General features: G+C 42.9%; 2 protein-coding genes and 1 long non-coding RNA gene across 3 annotated transcripts; 2 read left to right on the forward strand and 1 right to left on the reverse strand.

Moving 5' to 3' along the window:
* Positions 1 to 394: 394 nt before the first annotated feature.
* LOC136504849 (isoflavone reductase homolog) lies at positions 395 to 3,139 on the forward strand. The gene is made up of 4 exons (XM_066499877.1): positions 395 to 781; positions 1,746 to 1,986; positions 2,260 to 2,463; positions 2,803 to 3,139. The coding sequence occupies exons 1-4, from the start codon at positions 446 to 448 to the stop codon at positions 2,964 to 2,966; spliced, it is 945 nt and encodes a 314-aa protein (XP_066355974.1). The 5' UTR covers positions 395 to 445; the 3' UTR covers positions 2,967 to 3,139.
* Positions 3,140 to 5,151: 2,012 nt separating this feature from the next.
* LOC136504520 (isoflavone reductase homolog) lies at positions 5,152 to 9,686 on the forward strand. Its single transcript, XM_066499454.1, has 4 exons — positions 5,152 to 5,525; positions 8,130 to 8,370; positions 8,679 to 8,882; positions 9,245 to 9,686. Exons 1-4 carry the CDS (start codon positions 5,196 to 5,198, stop codon positions 9,406 to 9,408), a joined length of 939 nt encoding a protein of 312 aa, XP_066355551.1. The 5' UTR covers positions 5,152 to 5,195; the 3' UTR covers positions 9,409 to 9,686.
* A 3,846-nt stretch (positions 9,687 to 13,532) lies between these two features.
* Positions 13,533 to 17,271, reverse strand: LOC136502537 (uncharacterized). The gene is made up of 5 exons (XR_010770618.1): positions 16,856 to 17,271; positions 16,320 to 16,604; positions 16,104 to 16,216; positions 14,095 to 14,359; positions 13,533 to 14,032 (listed from the first exon to the last, which is right to left on the reverse strand). It is a non-coding gene; the product is annotated as an uncharacterized lncRNA (long non-coding RNA).
* Positions 17,272 to 20,230: the final 2,959 nt, after the last annotated feature.

Here is a 20,230-nt window from a genome sequence, read left to right on the forward strand (position 1 = left end):
TTCACTCCGTTCTAGCACACACAGACATTTGCGGGTGGTAAAAAAATGACTTTTAAATTGAAGGGAAGAGTTGTTTTTATTTGGAGAACAGACCCATGCTGCTACTCCCACCGTACCTTTTTATGTGTCATTCTCGCTTTTTTTAAGAATTCAAACATACTTAACTTTGATAAAATATACAAAATAAAATATTAATATTTATAGTACATAATTAGTATGATTAGATATATCATTAAAAATATTTATTAACAAATTTATCTAGAGATATAAATGTTGCTAATATTTTCTAAATCAATTTTGACAAAATTTAATTCACACGACTTCTACAGCGCACCTAAATAAGTACCGAGGGAGTACGTCTCTGTTTCCTTGTAATAAAGTAGCAAGGTGGCAAACAGCCTGTAGATCAGCATCTCTGTTCCAATCAATCGTCCTCTCGCCAACCATGGAGAAGAGCCGGGTCCTGGTGGTGGGCGGCACCGGGTACATCGGCCGGCGGATCGTGCGGGCAAGCCTGGCGCAGGGTCACCCGACGCTGGTCCTGATGCGGCCCGAGATCGGCCTGGACATCGACAAGCTCCAGATGCTGCTCTCCTTCAAGGCGCAGGGCGCGCGCCTGGTGGAGGCGTCGCTGGAGGATCACGCGGCCCTCGTCGCCGCCGTGGCGCAGGCCGACGTGGTCATCTCGGCCACGGCCATGTCCGGGGTGCACTTCCGCAGCCACAACCTCTCCCTGCAGCGTCAGCTCGTCGAGGCTATCAAGGAGGCTGGGAACATCAAGGTCCGTCACTTAATTTACAAGCTCTTCCAGTTCCAGTATACTACCACTAGTACCTATTGCCGGTTCAGAAGCTTATCCATTTTAATTTGTTAATAGAGTTGCACTCCTGAATCCATTTTCTTATTTCCTGGGCGACCTGCCCTGCCTCGATCACCTTTTCTTTGTGATGATGGGCGGCAGATTTCACTTGGGGAAAAAAGGATTGAAATTTCATCTTGTCAAACTTAGAATTTGTTGAAATTTAAGTGGAAAAAAGGAGCTCAATCTTGAAGGGGAAGAAGAAGGCGTCGGAGTGGGAAACGCACCCAACATAATAAAATAAAATAAAAATCAGGCGCATCTGATCCCGGGTCCACGTGCTTCTCTGTCTCACACCACGGGCTCTAACCTGTTTCCTAGTCGTCACTCTCTGTCCCTGGCCCTTCACTCCTCGTTGGCTCTCTGAGGATGTGCTTGTGCTACGCAAAGATGAAGTGAATGTTTTTTTATATAGAATATAAAAACCAAACAAATATACTCTTCCGCATACCAAGATAAGCGCACGTCAAGTATTTCATCTAGTATTTTGAGGAGTCAATCAATTTCAGGTTTAATGGAACAGGTACAAACAAAATATACTGATATTTATGATAGCAAATAAACATCATTAAATTAATCGCGCCATATATTTTCATAGTAAATTATTTAGGGATATAAATGTCAAACTATTTTCGATAATAGTCAAATTTAAAATTAGTTAACTACAAGATATGCACTTATTTTGAGCCGAACCAAGTACGTGATACTTGTTCATATATAGATCGGAAATGGTTTCGAGTGTCTCTGTCTTCAAACTGTTGCTGCTAATCCGATCCCATCCCATATGAGCAACAAAATATATTACATATTGTTCAATATATAATATAAAGCAACGATAGATGAAGAGATGCTGAGTCTAAATAAAATTATGTCATTGTGGATGCAGCGTTTTATACCATCAGAATTCGGCGTGGATCCATCCAAGATGGGGCATGCTCTGGAACCAGGAAGGGTTACGTTTGATGAAAAGATGGACCTAAGACGGGCAATTGAAGAGGCCAACATTCCCCACACCTATGTTTCTGCCAATTGCTTTGCTGGTTACTTTTGCCCAAACCTATGTCAAATGCGCACCCTGTTGCCACCCAAAGAGAAAGTTCATGTATATGGAGACGGCAATGTCAAAGGTAAAACATTGTACAGTACTTATTCGTCTCCTCCGCCCATCATTCCTTTTGTATTTAATCTGACATCAAGACCCATTTTCACTAATGTTTCTTTAATTCATCACAAATATATGTTAGCTTTTTCATATGTGGAGTGTGTAATCAACATCGTGCATGTCCCTTGTATAGCATACCAAATCCAAAATGGACAGATTTGCACAGAAATTTATAAAACTAGTAGTAATAACATGGTTCTAACTACATAGTTATGACACATATATATGTACCATGCAGTTATATTTTGTGATGAAGACGATGTTGCAACATATACAATCAAGTCTGTTGATGATCCTCGTGCATTGAACAAGACAATATACCTAAGACCACCTGAAAACATCTTGACTCAAAATGATGTTATCTCAAAATGGGAAAACCTTTCCGGAAATGTTCTGGAGAAAATCCACATTCCTGCAGATGAATTCTTGGCTTCAATGAAAGGTAACTACAAAAATTGTTTGTCTGAGCACAATGCATAGTTCTGAAAAATTCAATGCATAGGATTTAGATTCTTTCTTGTTTGTGTAATTATGAGTTACACCATAATTGGTAGAGGGGTCACATCAGTATTGTTAGGGTGAAAAGATGTGATTTCCACTTATAGTTGTACACATAAAAGACCCCAAAACTTTCGACGTTGAAGGCCGATGTATGGAGTGTACTACACTACTGCATGTAAAAAATATAGTTGGTATTTCCTCAAAAATTTTAGTGTCCATGAAAATTGTCATTACACATCTCCCTGTTGAACATAAATTATGATTTTCCACGGATGTGCAGATACTGACTTCGCCAATCAAGTCGCTGTGGGACACTTTTACCATATTTTCTATGAAGGTTGCTTGACAAATTTTGAAATCGGCGACGATGGAGCAGAGGCTACTCTGTTGTACCCAAACGTTCAGTATACCCGCATGGACGAGTACATGAAAAGATATCTGTAACTCCTAAAGTAAACTTATTGTTGGCTTGTCTAAACGAATCAGTTGTTGTTGTTGTATGTGACCTTCACCCACATGGACGAGTACATGAAAAGATATCTGTAACTGCTAAAGTAAACTTATTGTTGGCTTGTTTGAATGAATCAGTTGTTGTCGTATGTGACCTTTTTGGGTTATTGTTGCTCTGTTGTATTACTCAGTTTGGATTCTTTATCTTTTTAATATAGCGGGCCGCTTTTTCTGCCCGTTGTTTCAAAAAAATTGTTGGCTTGTCTTATCATATTAGAATCCCTCAACATCATGTGTTAGAAATATTTGTTCTTTGTAATGCCATAGGGTCCAAATGGTTCATATCAACTCTACACTTTGAAAATGTTTGATCTTTGTATTATCTCATAGTCTAAATCGATCAGATCCACTATACGTGTTCGGTAGACCGTACACTCCTACTAAACCACTTATACTTTCGTCACTACTTCACCTAAAAGGACTAACCTAGCAGGGTTAGTGTTATGAACTCTAGAAACTTCTATTGCTATGCTAATCCACCTTAACAACGAAGGTGGTGAAGCCCTTCATAGTCTAAATACCCTTCTCTTTTTTTCTGCTTCTTCTCTCCCTCAGCCTTATCTGGTCATGGGCACCCACACGGCCTCCTTCCATGCACCGCCGATGCTCGCGCGCCACCCACCCCGCTTGGCCCACCGCGAGTCCAGCTCCGGCGCCGGCGGCTGCACACTCGCCGACTACCTCGCCTGCCCCGGCTCGCCTCGAGCTGAGCCCCGGCAGCCACACCAGCAACGGCCTACCCCGAGCCAAACCCTGACGGCCTCGCCAGAGACGGTCCACCTTGAGTTGTGCCCTGGTCACCACGCGCTCGCCAGCGCTCCCTTCCCGGCCTGTAACCAAGCTAAGCCCCTCACCATGGCCATGCTCAGCCCCACCAGTGTCAGAGGAAGCTGGGTGAAGATGGTTTTTTTCAGCTTCACCATCTACTTTTTGCATGTGAGAGCACATATTACAGATATTATGGGACGAAGCTGTTTCATGGGAACCGTTTGGTAGATAAATGGCAAAAACAACTTTACGAAGCTATGCCAAAATCTGTACCGGTACCAAATCGGCCCTAAACCTCTGTTTCTTGTAATAAAGTAGTAGCAAGGTGGCAGCGAGCTACTGTCTGATTCCAATCAATCATCCTCTTGCGAGCCATGGAGAAGAGCCGGGTCCTGGTGGTCGGCGGCACCGGGTACATCGGCCGCCGCCCGACGCCTCCATCTGGCCTCCTTCCTCGGCACTAGGAATCGGTTCAGAGCTACTTGGAACCCACAACACTACCCTCGCGCTCTGTCCCCATCAACCTTCCCAAGCTTGGTCTCTGTTAACCTCGCCCCGGTGGATCCACCTCCCTATCGTCCTCTTGATGAAAACTAATAAGAATGACACTTTTACAAGACGGAGGGAGTACGTTGTTTGCTCAGTCGACAACAGTCGCTACAAGTTTCCACCTAGTGCCTAGTGGGCAATTATTCTCTTTAGCACATGGATTAATATTTCGCATGCTGTTTAGAGCTTTTGTTAGCCAGCTAATTAGCAAGTAGTTTAATTCGTGCGTTGTTGCTTCACTTCGTACTGCTTTGAGAAATTGCTAATTATTCTTAGGGTGGATATATCACTGATTGCCGTGTGTGACCTTGGCAATTTGGAGTGAGACGTGTTGGGCTAAAATTGGCATATACAGTTTTTCTCGGCGAAGAATTTTTAGCAGCTCCCATTCACTCCTTTCCAGCATACGCAGACATTTGTAGGAGGTAAAAAATGACTTTTAAATTGAAGGGAAGAGTTGTATTTATTTGGAGCATAGACCCATGCTGCTATTTTCCCTCGGTACCTTTTTTTATGTGTCGTTCTCCCTCTATGAGAAGTCAAAGATACTTAACTTTAACTAAATATATATAATAAAATATTAATATTTATAGTACATAATTAGTATTATTAGATAGATCATTGAATATATTTTAAAAATAAATTTATCCAGAGATACAAATATTGCTAATATTTTCTAAATCAAATTTGACAAAATTTGATTGGCACCATTTCTACGTCCTCACCTAAATAAGTACGGAGGGAGTACGTCCCATCTAAACCTCTGTTTCCGTGTAATAAAGTAGCAAGGTGGCAACAGCCTGTAGATCAGCATCTCTGTTGCAATCAGTCGTCCTCTCGCCAACCATGGAGATGAGCCGGGTCCTGGTGGTGGGCGGCACCGGGTACATCGGCCGGCGGATCGTGCGGGCGAGCCTGGCGCAGGGTCACCCGACGCTGGTCCTGATGCGGCCGGAGATCGGCCTGGACATCGACAAGCTCCAGATGCTGCTCTCCTTCAAGGCGCAGGGCGCGCGCCTGGTGGAGGCGTCGCTGGAGGACCACGCGGCTCTCGTCGCCGCCGTGGCGCAGGCCGACGTGGTCATCTCGGCCATGTCCGGGGTGCACTTCCGCAGCCACAACCTCTCCCTGCAGCATAAGCTCGTCGAGGCAATCAAGGAGGCTGGGAACATCAAGGTGCGTCACTTCACAAACTGTTCCAGTATACTAGCCACTACTTATTGGCGGTTCAGAAAGCTTCTTTTTTTAATCCGAGTTGTGTTCCTGAATCCATTTTGTTCTTTCCTGGGCGAGCTGCCCTGCCCTCTCTACTCCAGTCTCCAGTGCGTCTCCATCTCTGATCTTCCGAGCCACACTCCCTATCACTAGAGGTGGAAATGGATGTCTCAGAATCCGTATTGTCTAAATCCGTATTTGTTAAAACTTATAATATGGATATCTATATTCGTATCCGTTTCTACGGTGGATATTAAATGGATGTATTTGAATTTATTTTTCAATAGTTTTTCTTTCAGATTTTAGATACATATTGGACAGAAACATGAAATATTCAACATTTATCTGTATCTGCGAAGAAGATGTAACGAATCTATTTAAAAGTTTTCTCTCTATATGACTAATGACTAATTCTTTAATTTTGATATTACTAATAATGCATTGAAACTATTTAGTAGTATATCTATAAGTAACTTTTAGTATTAGTTTAACACTATTAATGATACATAAATATTAATTTTTTAGTATTTTTCTAATTTAGTTTAAACCTTATATATTTGTTGTTGCAATTTATTTTAATAATTTATTTTTCTCACGTAAATTAATTTATGTAACTTATGATTTTATGATAGATATTACATAAATAATGATTCATTAATTTATATATTCAATTATTAAATATTTATTAATAACTAAATTATTTTTATGAGCTATTCTTGTCTATGTTATATATCCACAAACTTTATTATCTACTTGTGTAATAATTTTGGAATTAAAAAAATTGATAAAACAAAATGGCTACTTGTTGCCTACAATTCTTATTTAAATTTCTTCACTTAACCTATCGTTTTATTAAATATTATCCGTTATAATTTGGTTCACTTCGATATTGATGATTACTAGAAGTGTACTTTGATTTTATTTCACTTTGGTTATCGACGAATTTAGTAATAAAATGTTATTCATGTACGTTAAATTTAACAATATGCATTTTGAGTTGAATTAAGTAAATATTCGAATAGAAATCCGAATACAGGACCGCTATTTTGTATTCATATTCGCAAAGATCCGTATTTGTATTGAAATCTGAATTAAAATGTGGTAAAAGGTGACATCAAGTCGATTCCATAGAATCTGATCCGCTTTCAACGCTACCTATCACCTTCTATTTGCTTTGTGATGGGCCGACAGATTTGATTTTGGGGACACCACCAACGACTTCAACCATAATTTTTTTTTTGAAATTTCAGTGGAGTGGAAAAAAGAAGCTCAATCTTTAATGGGAAGGAGGAGGACGTGGGAGTCGCACACGCACCCAAAATAATAATTAAAAAAATCAGGCGCATCTGATCGCCGGACTACGTGCTTCTCTGTTTCACATCACCGTCTCTAATCTGTTTCCTAATCCCCACTCTGCCCCCGGCCCTTCACTCCTTCTGGTAGCCCCGACTCCGTCATCCCTGACGCCTGACGGCGACACCACCGCGTCCCGACTCCTCCCTACTTGCTCTCTGAGGATGTGCTTGTGTTTTTTTTGCGCCTCTCATCTACGTACAACTGTAGTATCTGTTCATGAACAGACACACACCAACACTACACCACACCACACACACTCACACACACCATAAGTACACAAACAGATCCTACAACTACACCAAGATTCCAAGATCGCGTCCTTAAGGAGATCACCGAAACCATCCAAGGCTCCGTAGGCGACGGGCGCGCCGCAATCCCTTTGTAGCTCCACGCGAGAGAGGCTCTGTTAAAATAGGGAAAAACCCCGGTGGGAATCGTGGGTCGAGCAGAGGTCGAACCCACGACCGGCAGCTGCACCACCTGCAGTGTTGCCACTCGAGCTACGGGTCGTTCCCGGATGTGCTTGTATTATGCAAAGACGAAGGGAATGTACTCTTCTTTTAAAAATGGAATATATATATATATATATATATATATATATATATATATATATATATAGAGAGAGAGAGAGAGAGAGAGAGAGAATAAGAACCAAACAAATATACTCTTGTCCCTACCAAGATAAGCTCACATCTAGTATTTTGAAGAGTCAATCAATTTCAGGTTTAACTAAACATGTACAAAATTCACTGATGTTTATGATAGCAAATAAACATCATCAAATTAATCATGCCATATATTATCATATTAAATTATTTAGGGATATAAATGTAATACTATTTTATAATAGTCAAAATTAAAATTAGTTAACTACATGATGTACACTTATTTTGAGTCGAACGAAGTACGTTATACTTGTTTATAGATCGGAAATGGTTTTGAGTGTCTGGTCTTCAAACTGTTGCTGCTAATCCTATCCAATCCCATATGAGCACCAACAACGCAGCAGCAGCAGAGGCATTTGTGTTTTTGTTGAGCCTTCCCAACTTCACATTAGCTACGAATAAAGAAACTAATGCAAACAACAGTGTAAAAATGCCCTTTAACATGTACAGATGCAGACTCTCGTATATATAGTTCAATATATAGAACAACAAAAGATGAAGAGGTACTGAGTCTAAATAAACTTAAGTTATTGTGGAGATGCAGCGTTTTGTACCATCGGAATTCGGCATGGATCCATCCAAGATGGGCCATGCTCTTGAACCAGGAAGGGTTACATTTGATGAGAAGATGGGCCTAAGACGGGCGATAGAAGATGCCAACATTCCCCACACCTATGTTTCTGCCAATTGCTTTGCTGGTTACTTTTGCCCAAACCTATGTCAAATGCGCACCCTTTTGCCACCCAAAGAGAAAGTTCATGTATATGGAGACGGCAATGTCAAAGGTAAAACATCATACAGTACTTGTTCCTCTCCTCCGTCCATCATTACTTTTGTATTTAATTTGACATGAATATCCATTTTCACTATATTGTTTGTTTAATTGATCACAAATATATATTAGCTATAAATTTACGATTTTATATGTACATGATTTTTCCCATTTTATCTGAACATAAATCAATATTGTGCATGTCCCTTGTAAAGCATACCATATCCAAAATGGACATATTTACACAGTGATTTATAAAACTAGAAGTAACAACATGGTTTCTAACTACGTATTTATGACACATATATATGTACCATGCAGTTATATTTTGTGATGAAGATGATGTTGCAACATATACAATCAAGTCTGTTGATGATCCTCGTGCAGTGAACAAGACAATATACCTAAGACCACATGAAAACATCCTGACTCAAAATGATGTGATCGCAAAATGGGAAAAGCTTTCCGGAAATGTTCTAGAGAAAATCCACATTCCTGCAGATGAATTCTTGGCTTCAATGAAAGGTAACTACAAAAGTTGTATGTCTGAGGGCAATGCAAGGTTTTTTTATTGAAAAATCCAATGCATATGATTTAGATTCTTTCTTGTTTGTGTAATTATTAGTTACACCATAATTGGTAGAGTGGGGGTCACATCAGTATTGTTTAGGCTGAACAAATGTGATTTCCACTGATACCTGTACACATAATTGATCCCAAAAATGGTATCACCTTACTTCGACATTGAAGGCTGATGTATGGAGTGTACTACACTACTACTTGTAAAAAATATTGTTGGTATTTCCTAAACAATTTTAGCGTCCATGAAAATTGTCATTACACATCTACCTATTAAACGTAAATTATGATTTTCCATGGATGTGTAGATACAGACTTCGCCAATCAAGTCGGAGTGGGACACTATTACCACATTTTCTATGAAGGTTGCTTGACAAATTTTGAAATCGGTGAGGATGGAGCAGAGGCTACCCTATTGTACCCAGAGGTTCAGTATACCCGCGTGGACGAGTACATGAAAAGATATCTATAACTGCTAAAGTAACTATTGGCTTGTCCTGAATAAACCATACTCTGTTGTGCGCAAAGGGTTCAGTATATGCGCATGGACGAGTGCATGAAAAGATATCTGTAACTGCTAAAGTAAACTTATTGTTGGCTTGTCATGAATGAACCATACTTTGTTGTACCCAGAGGTTCAGTGTACCCGCATGGACGAGTACATGAAAAGATATCTGTAATTGCTAAAGTAAATTTATCGTTGGCTTGTCCTGAATGAACCAGTTGTCGTTGTATGTGGCCTTTTCCAGATATTGTTGCTATGTTGTATTACCCTGTCTGGATCCTTCATCATTTTAATATAATCGCCAACTCTTTTGCCAGATTTGTATAAAAATTATTGACTTGTCTTACCATATTAGAACCCCATCAACACCGTGTGTTAGAAATAATTGATCTTTCTAATGCCACCGGATCTAAATGGTTCATATCAACTCTACACTTCGAAAATGTTTGGTCTTTGTATTGTCTCATAGTCTAAATGACTCACATCCACAATACATGATGAGTAGACCGTACACTCCCACTAACCCACGTACAGTTTTGTCACCGCTTCACGTAAAAGGACTAACCTAGAGTTAGTGTTATGAACTCTAGAAACTTTATTTGTTGTTCTAATCCACCTTAATATATAACGAAGGTGGCAAAACCCAATGAAGAGACCATGACGCCTAAGAGTTTTTTTAATTAACACTACAAGAATCCTGCTGATCTATGATGGAAAATTTCCGTCACCGATCACAAAAAATAGTCACTATGCAGCATCTGTGATGGTTTCAGAGATCATCATGGATTGAGCGTCATGGATTAACCCCTGTGATGGTTTATTGAAATCTATCACGGATTAAGAGAATCGGTGATGGTTTTAAACCGTCATTGTAGAGCCCGAGGCCTAGTTAGCCCAGCCCAAACCCATTTCCTGTGACGAAAAATAACTGCCACGGATAAATTTCCACATCACCAATCATCATAGATAAGTTGGTTGGGTTCATTGTGGTAGAACCTGCCCACCTAGGTTCAAGTCCTCGACTTGGCACGGATGCTCGTATTTTTCTGGATTTATTCCAGACTTTAACAGCGCTATGCTTTCAGTGGTAGGCGACGTCTCCGTCGACAGCAAGGCGTCTGTGGTGACTTCGTGAATCTCGAGATCTGCCAGCTCGGTACTTCGGAGGTGCTCATAGGGATAGGGTTTATGTACGTGTATTCATAGGTGTGAGTGTGCGTGCGTGTTGTGAGCGTCGACGTTGTACTGTGTAATTCTAAAAAAAAACCAATAATCATAGATGCTTACATGGATGCTTACGTGGGCATCCCAGCCCAATATGAAAGATGGGCCACTTTTTAGCCTATTTTTAGCCCACTTTGAATCTGTTTTCAGCCCATTTGCAACATATTTTTAGCCCATTTACATCGTGTTTCAGCATATTTTTCAATTTATTTTTTTCAGCCGATTATTTCCACATCACCAATCATCGAAGCCGTACAAGCGCTGTCACCAGACTAACCGCTGGCGATGACGGACAGTTCGGAGATGGGCGACAGTAGTGGCACTGTTGTGGCTGCCTAGCCACGATCGGAGGTCGTTGTTCGCATGGTGCGGGAGGTCAGCGGCACCAGTTGGCCGACGCTGACTCGCACCAACTATGGAGAGTGGTCGGTGACCATGAAGGTCAAGCTCAGAGCCTGGCTCTGGAATGCTGTTGACAAGGGCACCGACATTGAGGAAGATGACATATCAGCGTTGGAGGCTATCCTCGCTACTGTACCGACAGAGTATAGGGAGCCATTGGGGGCGAAGAGCTCGACTAAGGAGGCGTGGGAGGCTATTATGGCGATGCGCGTCGGTTCCAACCGCGCAAAGAAGGCGACGGCCTAGCTTCTGAAGCAGGAGTACGCCAACCTTAAGTTCAATGATGGTGAAATGGTGGAGGACTTCTCCCTCTGCCTGCAGACGCTCATCAGCAAGCTGAAGAGCCACGACATCACCGCTGATGAAGAAGAGGCGGTCTCCAAGTACCTCCACTCCATGCCGGTAAAGTACATCCAGATCGCTCTCTCCATAGAGACGATGCTGGACTTGTCCATCCTCACCATTGAGAATGTGACAGGCCGTCTGCGGGCAGTGGACGAACGCCTGGAGCAGGAGACAGCAACGAAGGACAATGGGAAACTCCTGCTGACGGAAGAGGAGTGGGCTGCTCGGAGGAACTCTAGGAAGGCAGCCTCCTCCAGCCGCGGTGGCGATGGCAAGCGCCGTGACAAGGCTTCTTCTGGGAAGGAGAAGCGGGTCAACCCCAACGCCTGTCGGAGCTGTGGGAAGATAGGCCATTAGGCACGAGAGTGCCCAAATCACAAGTAGGAGAAGAAGGCTGAAGCTCATCTGGCGCAAGCCGATGATGAGGATGAGGCCACTATCCTGATGGCGACATTCTATGCACTGCATGACGTCGAGGCCGAGGAGAAGGAAGAGGCGACGATGGTGGAAGGACCTAGGAAGGCCCTGAAGACTATCAACCTTGTTGAACCACGCGCCCAAGTTCACCTCGGACGTGTGGGCGCCGACTAGGAGCAGCGGTGGTATCCGGACTCTGGTGCCAGCAACCACATGACGGGATTCAAGGCATCCTTCTCTGAGTTCGACGATGATGTTACTGGTATGGTGAAGTTTGGTGACAGCTCAAGGGTGGCTATTCAAGGGCCAGCACCATCATCTTCAGGTGCTAGAACGGGCAGCATCGCGCGCTAACGGATGTATATTACATCTCGTAGATGTGTTCCAGCATCATCAGCATTGGTCGGCATGATGAGCGCGGTAGCGAGGTACTAATCAAGGACAGAGTCCTTAGGATTAGGGGCTGAGAGCAGCGACTTCTTGCCAAGGTGAAGAGGTCCCTGAACCAGTTGTACCTACTCGACCTGAAGGTAGAGCAGCCGGTGTGCCTGGCAGCAAGGCACTCTGAGGAACTGTGGATGTGGCATGCCCAGTTCGGACATCTCAGCTTCGACGCGCTTGGTCGGCTGGAGAAGATGTTCCAAGGGCTACCCCACATCAAGCACAGAGGCGAGCTGTGTGACAGCTGCCTGGCCAGGAAGCAGATGAGGCTACCTTTCCCAAAGGCGGCCAAGTATCATGCAAAGGACTCTCTCGAGCTCGTTCACGGTGACCTCTGTAGGCCGATCACATCTGCTACAAACGGTGGTCGGCGGTACTTCCTCCTGCTCATGGATGATTGCAGTCGCTACATGTGGCTGCAACTCCTGACGAGCAAGGACGAAGTGGCGGCGGCGATCAAGAAGTTCAAGATGCACACGGAGGCCGAGAGCGGCAAAAAGCTCCGCGTGCTGAGGACTGATCGCGGTGGTGAATTCACTTCGGTGGAGTTCGCTGCGTACTGCGTGGATCAGGGTGTGGGGCAACACCACACCGCGCCATACTCGCCACAACAGAATGGCGTGGTGGAGAGACGGAACCAGACGGTGGTCGGCATGGCCCGATCAATGATGAAGGCCAAAGGCATGCTGACAAGGTTCTAGGGGGAGGCGGTGACCACGGCGGTGTTCATCCTCAACTGTGCTCCGACCAAGGCCCTGATGGGCAAGACGTCGTTCGAAGCTTGGTATGGGCGCAAGCCGTGCGTGTCCTTCCTCCGGACATTCGGTTGCATCGGCCACGTCAGGAAGACAAAGCCAAACCTCACCAAGCTGGAGGTCAGGAGCACACCCATGGTGTTCCTGGGCTACGTAGAGGGTACCAAGGCGTACCGGCTCTACGACCCACGCGGAGACAAGGTGCTTGTCTCGCGCGATGTCGTGTTCGACGAGGAGGTGGCTTGGGACTATAATGTGTGGGACGGACCATGTCTGTTCGTGGTCGGCACGGCTAGTGGCCGCTCGGCAGCACTAGCGGGTGCTCGGCAAGACCGGTGAGTGATACACTCGTCTGAGCCGATGATCGTGTGGGCCAACATGAACTACCACTACTTAAGTTGCACAAGCAAGGTAGGAAGGCTACAGCAAACTGAAATTACCAGGAAAAGGCTAGCTTAGCTACCAGGAAATTAGCTACAGTAAAATCTGAGAGAATTAAATATTTATGAACCGTTTAGGCAACCAGCCTCTACCATGAATGTCAGTGTTGCTCCGAATAAAAATTGCTCAACACGTACACAAGCAAGCAAGCAAAGATTGTATACTGTCGAATGAAAAGAGCACTTAGCAAGAGTCGCTCGCTGCTGGCCTGCTGCTGTATACTGTATTTCTACTCGAGCTGCTGCTGTTGTAATCTGAAATGCTGAGAGATGAATGCAGAACTACTACTATTTTCATGCTGTCGGCCTGCTGACTGGAAGAAAAACCAAGCTGCACAAACAAACAGGTAGTTCGACGCCAGAGAAACACACGAACTGGAGAAGGCAACACTACAATTGATTGGTTTCAGGAACAGCAGAATGTCCAAAGGTTACCCATGGGCTCATGGACCTGCATTGTTACCGTAAGAAAATATTTTAGAAGTGAACTACCAAAAGTTTCAGAAGTAAACTACCTATATAGCCATAGTTGGTGGTGAGCTCGGCCATCTGTTACCATGAACATGCCTGCGCAAACAGAAATAAGGATCATACACTTAACAGTCGAGAAAAAATTATAATTTGACTACCTTTGCAACAGGTCTGGCTCATCTTGGAGGCCTGCGCCAATGTAGATCAGATAGCTACTGTTGCCGAGGTCGACATCCACTACCGTGGAGACCCTGGACTCCGCCGTAGGCTGCATGAGCGGCGCTGGCTATGAAGCCATCCGATGGCGCCTCGCAGGGGAAGCGTGGAGGGAATAGCTGACGCGACGGCGAGGGGACAGAGGCGGGGCCGGAGCTCCACGAGGGAGCTGGGGAGAGATGGCCGCGCAGGATGAGGATGCGGCGACTGCAAGGAGGGAGGACGCGAAGGCTGCCATGAGATAGCTTGGGAAGCGGACGGCCGGCTGTGCCGATGCGGCCCAATGTTTATTTCTTTTTTCTTGTTCTATTTTCAGTCCAAATATGCTATACTAATCTATCTATACTAAAAAGAGCGAAGAAATTAAAAAATACCTGTTACCTGAAAATTCCTACCCACCCTATGTTTTAACCCTTAGATGTGATTTGAGATCTTGATCTAAGGGATAATAAACGTCATTACCTCCTAACAAGTGGGCCACATCTTACAAAACGTAAGATTTTTGCGTTCCTGCCATACAATTCCATCGCTAGCGTTGTTTTTTTTTTCACCGAGACAATTTTATACCCGCACGCACCCACTCCCGATCGATCATGGCGTCTTTCACCGAGACAAAATTCTACCCACCTGCGCCACATGTTCTGCCTGTCTGTACACATCCTGAATTGCTTAAATGCATTTATCTTTAATTTTTTGTTTCACCATTGCTTTAAAATTCCTTGTTTGTAGTGCTCCATATTAATATAAACATGACAACCTAAACCTTGTTTTGGCTTCGACCACAAGACAAGATGGCAATGTTCAAGGTGATATGTTATTTGTTTTTTAAAAACCAGTCTATGTGGATTTTTTATTTCAAAATCAAATAACATTTTCGTATATTTGTTAGAGGATGAAGTCAGCTTGGAGAATAGAAATTCAATAGGATATAAAAGGAAACGTGAAGCACAAGCTACTGATGTAATGACTTGTGATGAAGATGTTGAAAGACGGGCTAGAAGCCAAGAATATTAATATCAGTGTAACTATCGTGCACGGTTACGGGCTAAGGCTGTTAGTAACCAAAAAGAACACCCTGATCCTAGCATGATAATAGCGAAGCAACCAGGTTTGATTTAAACTTATGTTAATTATGTTGCTACAATACTATTACATGTTATAAATGTATAATAGAATTAATTGTAATGTGAAACAGAACATACTGGTGTACAGTCTAATGATAAAGAGGCAGAAAGATGGGCTAGAAATCAGGAATATCAACGTAACTATCGTGCAAAGTTAAGGGCTAAGACCAGTGCTAATGAAGAACATCATCCTAATCCAAACATGATGATAGCAAACAACACAGGTTTGATTACAATTTTGAAATAGTATTGCAGTACTATTAAATGTTATATATTTGAGGCAAAACACACTGAAAAGTGAAATAGAACATATTGGTGTACAGTGTAATGATAAAGACGCAGACACAGAAAGACGGGCTAAAATTCGGGAATATCACCGTAACTATCGTGCAAAGTTAAGGGCTAAGGTCGATGTTAACTAACAACATCATCCTAATCCAAGCATGCTGATTGCAAACAACACATGTTTGATTACAGATTTGGTTACTGCAAGATTATTATTAAACTCATTGGTCTAATGTTAATAAAGTATTCAGCTATTTATAATAATATATTATTGTGTTTAGGTACCATTGAAATTGTGAAACAAGAGAATCTTGCATACAGCAACCAAAAACCTAGCTGTGCCACTCGGTTAGCCTCTCGCACAGTTTTTTCTGACTTGTTAAACCAGAATGTTTATTTGGTCAAGCCGACGAAATGGAAAAAAAACTTATAAAGAATAACACAGGGACAAATCGGAAGTAACGTCGTGAAGCCACAAAGAATCAAGGTAGGGAGTTTAGATTTCAAATGAACAAACAATATGCAAGAGACAGAATACACACCTTTCCAAATGTATCATGGTCACATAATTCCACCATGAGCAAATCATGCAGTGCATCTTGTACAATGAATCAAATGTCTAGTTCCATATTGGATTTAGCGTGCCTGTCACAACCTACAATAATACTAAATTATGAGAGCCTTGAAAAAAAATATGAACGTACATAACTCTGAGATTGGGAAAGATAATAACCCTTGTCTTCTTTTTGGTTTCTCACCTCTTTAAGTATAGGACCACAAATGGGTTAGCCTTGCCACCAATGTACATAGGTGGCATGTACTCTGCAGAGATGACCGTTACAGAAAGGACTCCTTAAATAATAATATTTTTCCTCTGATTAACATAATATCCATTATACTCGGTTTTGAGAACCTTCTCCAATGAAGTAAGTTGAACCTGATTACCAAAAGGATTAGGAACCCCTACATGCTTAGCATAAGGGTAGTAGAGGTTCACCAGGTGAACCTGAGGAACAAGGAAACATGCAAAATCATTAACTTCCCTGCAAGAAAAAAATTGAGTTCAGTATATACAGCTTGAAAGGCAGGTGTTGCATGTGTAGGAGCTGGCCACAGGAACCACATAGCCACAACGAATGTAAACTTTAAATAAGTTTTGCAACTGTTACATGCTTAGGATACATGACATTATTAGCTACAAAGTTTTACTCTATTTACCCTCCAACCAAAACAGATATATCAAAAAGTGGTGGTGGTGCTAGGTTCTGATTCTATAAGACATCCCTATGCATACCTACATATAAGAGCATGCCCTGGCGGCCTTCGGACGGCGCAGCCAGCAATGGCAACCTGCCCGACAGCGTGGCCCTATACCGGCGGCCAGCAGGCAGCGTGGCCAGACCCGGCTCAGACCTGCCCCGGCGTCCTGCAGGCGGATCCACCAGCTCCGGCGTACAGCCCTGGGCGACGCGGCCAGGCCTGGCGTAGCCCTGCCTCGGCAACCTGCTGGCAGATTCACCAGCTACGGCGACCAGCCATATGGGAGACGCGGCCAGACCCGGCAAAGGAGCTCTGCCCGGCTCACCTTCTTCACCGGCGGCAAAGAACTGGGACGCGCGGCCAGCCTCGGCGGTGGTGCTCTGCACAGCAGGATGGAGTACGGGTAGAAATGGAGGAGAGGAGGTGGAGAGAAATGGAGAAGACAGTGAATTGGGATGCGTCGCTGTAGAAAAATTAGATGCTGACAGAAACAATTATGGACGCTTGCCACTTGGTCGCTGCTACCAGGGTCTATGGGCTTTTGGTCCAATTAGAATTAGAAAATAAAATATATACAAATACAAAGTTGGTAAAAAAACGGAATAAAAAAAATCATTAATAAGGAAAAAAACATGATTAGTGTGTCTAATAATACCTTACCTGAACGAGATGAAATTCTACTCTAATGCCCCAACACACGTACAATACAAAAATTAGCGACGAATTATAAATTATAAAAGTTTAAAAAACATAAAAAAATCAATACAAATAAAAACAAAAAATACAAAATAAAAAATTGTTGGTTTTTAAAAAAACATGGAAATAATATGATAAGATGATAAGGACAAACAAGCTAGAAAATGGCAAATAAAAACAACAAATATCTTCTAGACACACCAACACACGTGCATGTTAACTAGTATATTATTAAAACATGAATTTGGAAAATGGACTACACATAATTTTTACATGAACTAGACTACCTAATCAATAATGTCAAGAATTCAAGGATTTTTAGAAGTGATTTGGTATTTTCTAAGATTTAAGTGATTTTCTAGACAGTCTTGAAAAATAACTCTAACTTGAACTACACGTGATGCCAACCAATATCTAAAAATTAGAAAAAAAATATATATAAGAATACATGTTCTATTTGAGCTCACATCCTGAAAATTGATGGAGAATCAAGTGTTTCGTTAGGGGTTACTCGAACTTGTATTTCGGTGGCTCCAGTGGAAAAATGTAATAATATCATAAAGTGGTCCGCAAATCATAAAGTTTGGCATGTGGGCATAATATGGGTGTATAAGCTTAGCATAAAAATTTCGAGTCGTTTTAACAAAGTGGGCCTATACAGCCTTCACAAACAGAACCATCTCTCACTTAGTCACATAACAAAGTGTGAGATGTATCTATTTTCACATAGTCAACGGTTTTAGAATATTAAACGATTTCAAACGAAAAATTCATCAACAACAAAGTTGGAGAACTCGTCGAGATGTGCAACTTTTTAGTCATTTTTCCATTAGAGTTTGGTTGAATAATTGAGATTTTAATTTCCAAATTTAAGAACATCAAACAGAATTTTGGGCACGTAAACAATTTTAGTTATAGTGTACTCTAACAAATGAATTGGATTCTCAATTCAAAAATTGAAAGGAAGGGAAAGGACGGAAACCGGAAGGGCAGCAGCCTCGGTAATCCTGTTGATTAAATGATCGCTAGGCCTCCTGATGAGTAGCACTCGCCTCGTTTTGATGTCTAAATCCAATGCCCTACGGCCTGCAGTGGCATAGTGGGCTCTAGCTTTTTTATTTTTGGGCAAAAAAAACTAGCAATACTAATCCTAATACTAGTACTACATGCATATATACTGGGAGGGGGCCAGTGACGCTAGGGGCCTGGAGCGGCTGCCCCGTTTGCCCCCCTCAGGCCCGGCACTGGTGACTGAGTAAAATTTACTCGTATATAAACCTAAGGAAAAATCAGGTGTTTAACACATTAAAGTTGTCTAGACCAGTCAGTTAACGCCCTTTATCAGTTTCCCTAGGCAGTTTTGCACACATGGCAGTCTAGCCTGGACAAGGTGGACACGCTGGCCCTTGGCCCCGCTCGTTAGTTGCATGTGGCGCATAGCAGAAGGAACCCGTCTCCGTTCCGTCAGCGAGGCCGAACTGCCTGCGCCTCACCCAAATCCCCAGCGACGCCGCCTTGCCTGCGCCCTCGCCGGCCGCGCGGCCTGGCCGCCTCAGCGCGCCGTCGTCCCCTCAGCAGCGCGTGCCCGCCTCCACCCGTCTCAGCCGCGGCGGCGTGGCCCCGCATCACCGGAGCCATCGCCCTCGCGAGCATCTGCAGAGGCGGGGTTGGGAGACCGGAGCAGGGCTTGCTGCAAAAAGACCTTGAGATCAGTAATGGTGGACAAGGTTGGGTACTCATATCTAACCAGCAAAAGGTACTGATGTCTTAAGTTTACTGTATTGATGTCTTAATGTCTAAAGTTTATTGTAGTGCTGCTATAAATTAACTGTACTAATGTCTAAAGTTTATTGTACTGATGTCTTAAGTTTAATGCACACATGTACTGATGTCTTAAGTTAACTGTGACTCTGTTAATTTTATGCAGGGTCTACTCAAGGCAGTCCAGGAGTTGGTTCCCAATGCAGAGCACAGGATGTGTGCAAGGCACATATATGCTAATTGAAGGAAGAAGTACACCGATAAAAAGCTACAGAAGAAATGGTGGAGGTGTGCAAAGGCATCATGCAGGGTGTTATTCAATTTGTACAGAGCCTATCTTGCTCAAGACACACCAGATGGAGCCAAGGACATGATGGCTACTTCACCAGAGCACTGGAGTAGGACATTTTTCAGACTTGGATCAAACGTACTATGACTCTGTGGACATCAACATGTGTGAAAGTTTCAACAATAGCATCATGGAAGCAAGATTCTATCCTGTTATCTCCATGAATGAGGCCATAAGAAAAAAGTAATGGTTAGAATTCAGGAGAACATGTTTAAGAAGCTGAAGATGAACAATCAGAGATCTGGGAGCTGCATAGTTCTGTGGAATGGAGCAGATGGGTTTGAGCTGCAGGAGAAAGAGGACAGGAAGTATGTAGTGAATTTGTAGCAAAGAACTTGCACTTGCAGGTATTGACAACTTTCAGGCCTTCCTGGTGATGTAATATATATCATGCTAGCTTCAATTCCAATCATGCTCAGTTTGCAAACCTGTGAGTTCTGGGTAATATATGTGCACTTTGTCTCTGGATTGCACACACATATTCACATTCTGGAGTGGACAAATACATTCAGTTTGCAAATGCCAAATAGCAGGGACATTGTTAAGTTGAACAAACATTCAAACTTTACAAAAGATGCTCATGATAACTGGATTGCACATACC

This window comes from Miscanthus floridulus, chromosome 14 (assembly GCF_019320115.1).
Source record: "Miscanthus floridulus cultivar M001 chromosome 14, ASM1932011v1, whole genome shotgun sequence".
Classification (NCBI taxonomy): domain Eukaryota; kingdom Viridiplantae; phylum Streptophyta; class Magnoliopsida; order Poales; family Poaceae; genus Miscanthus; species Miscanthus floridulus.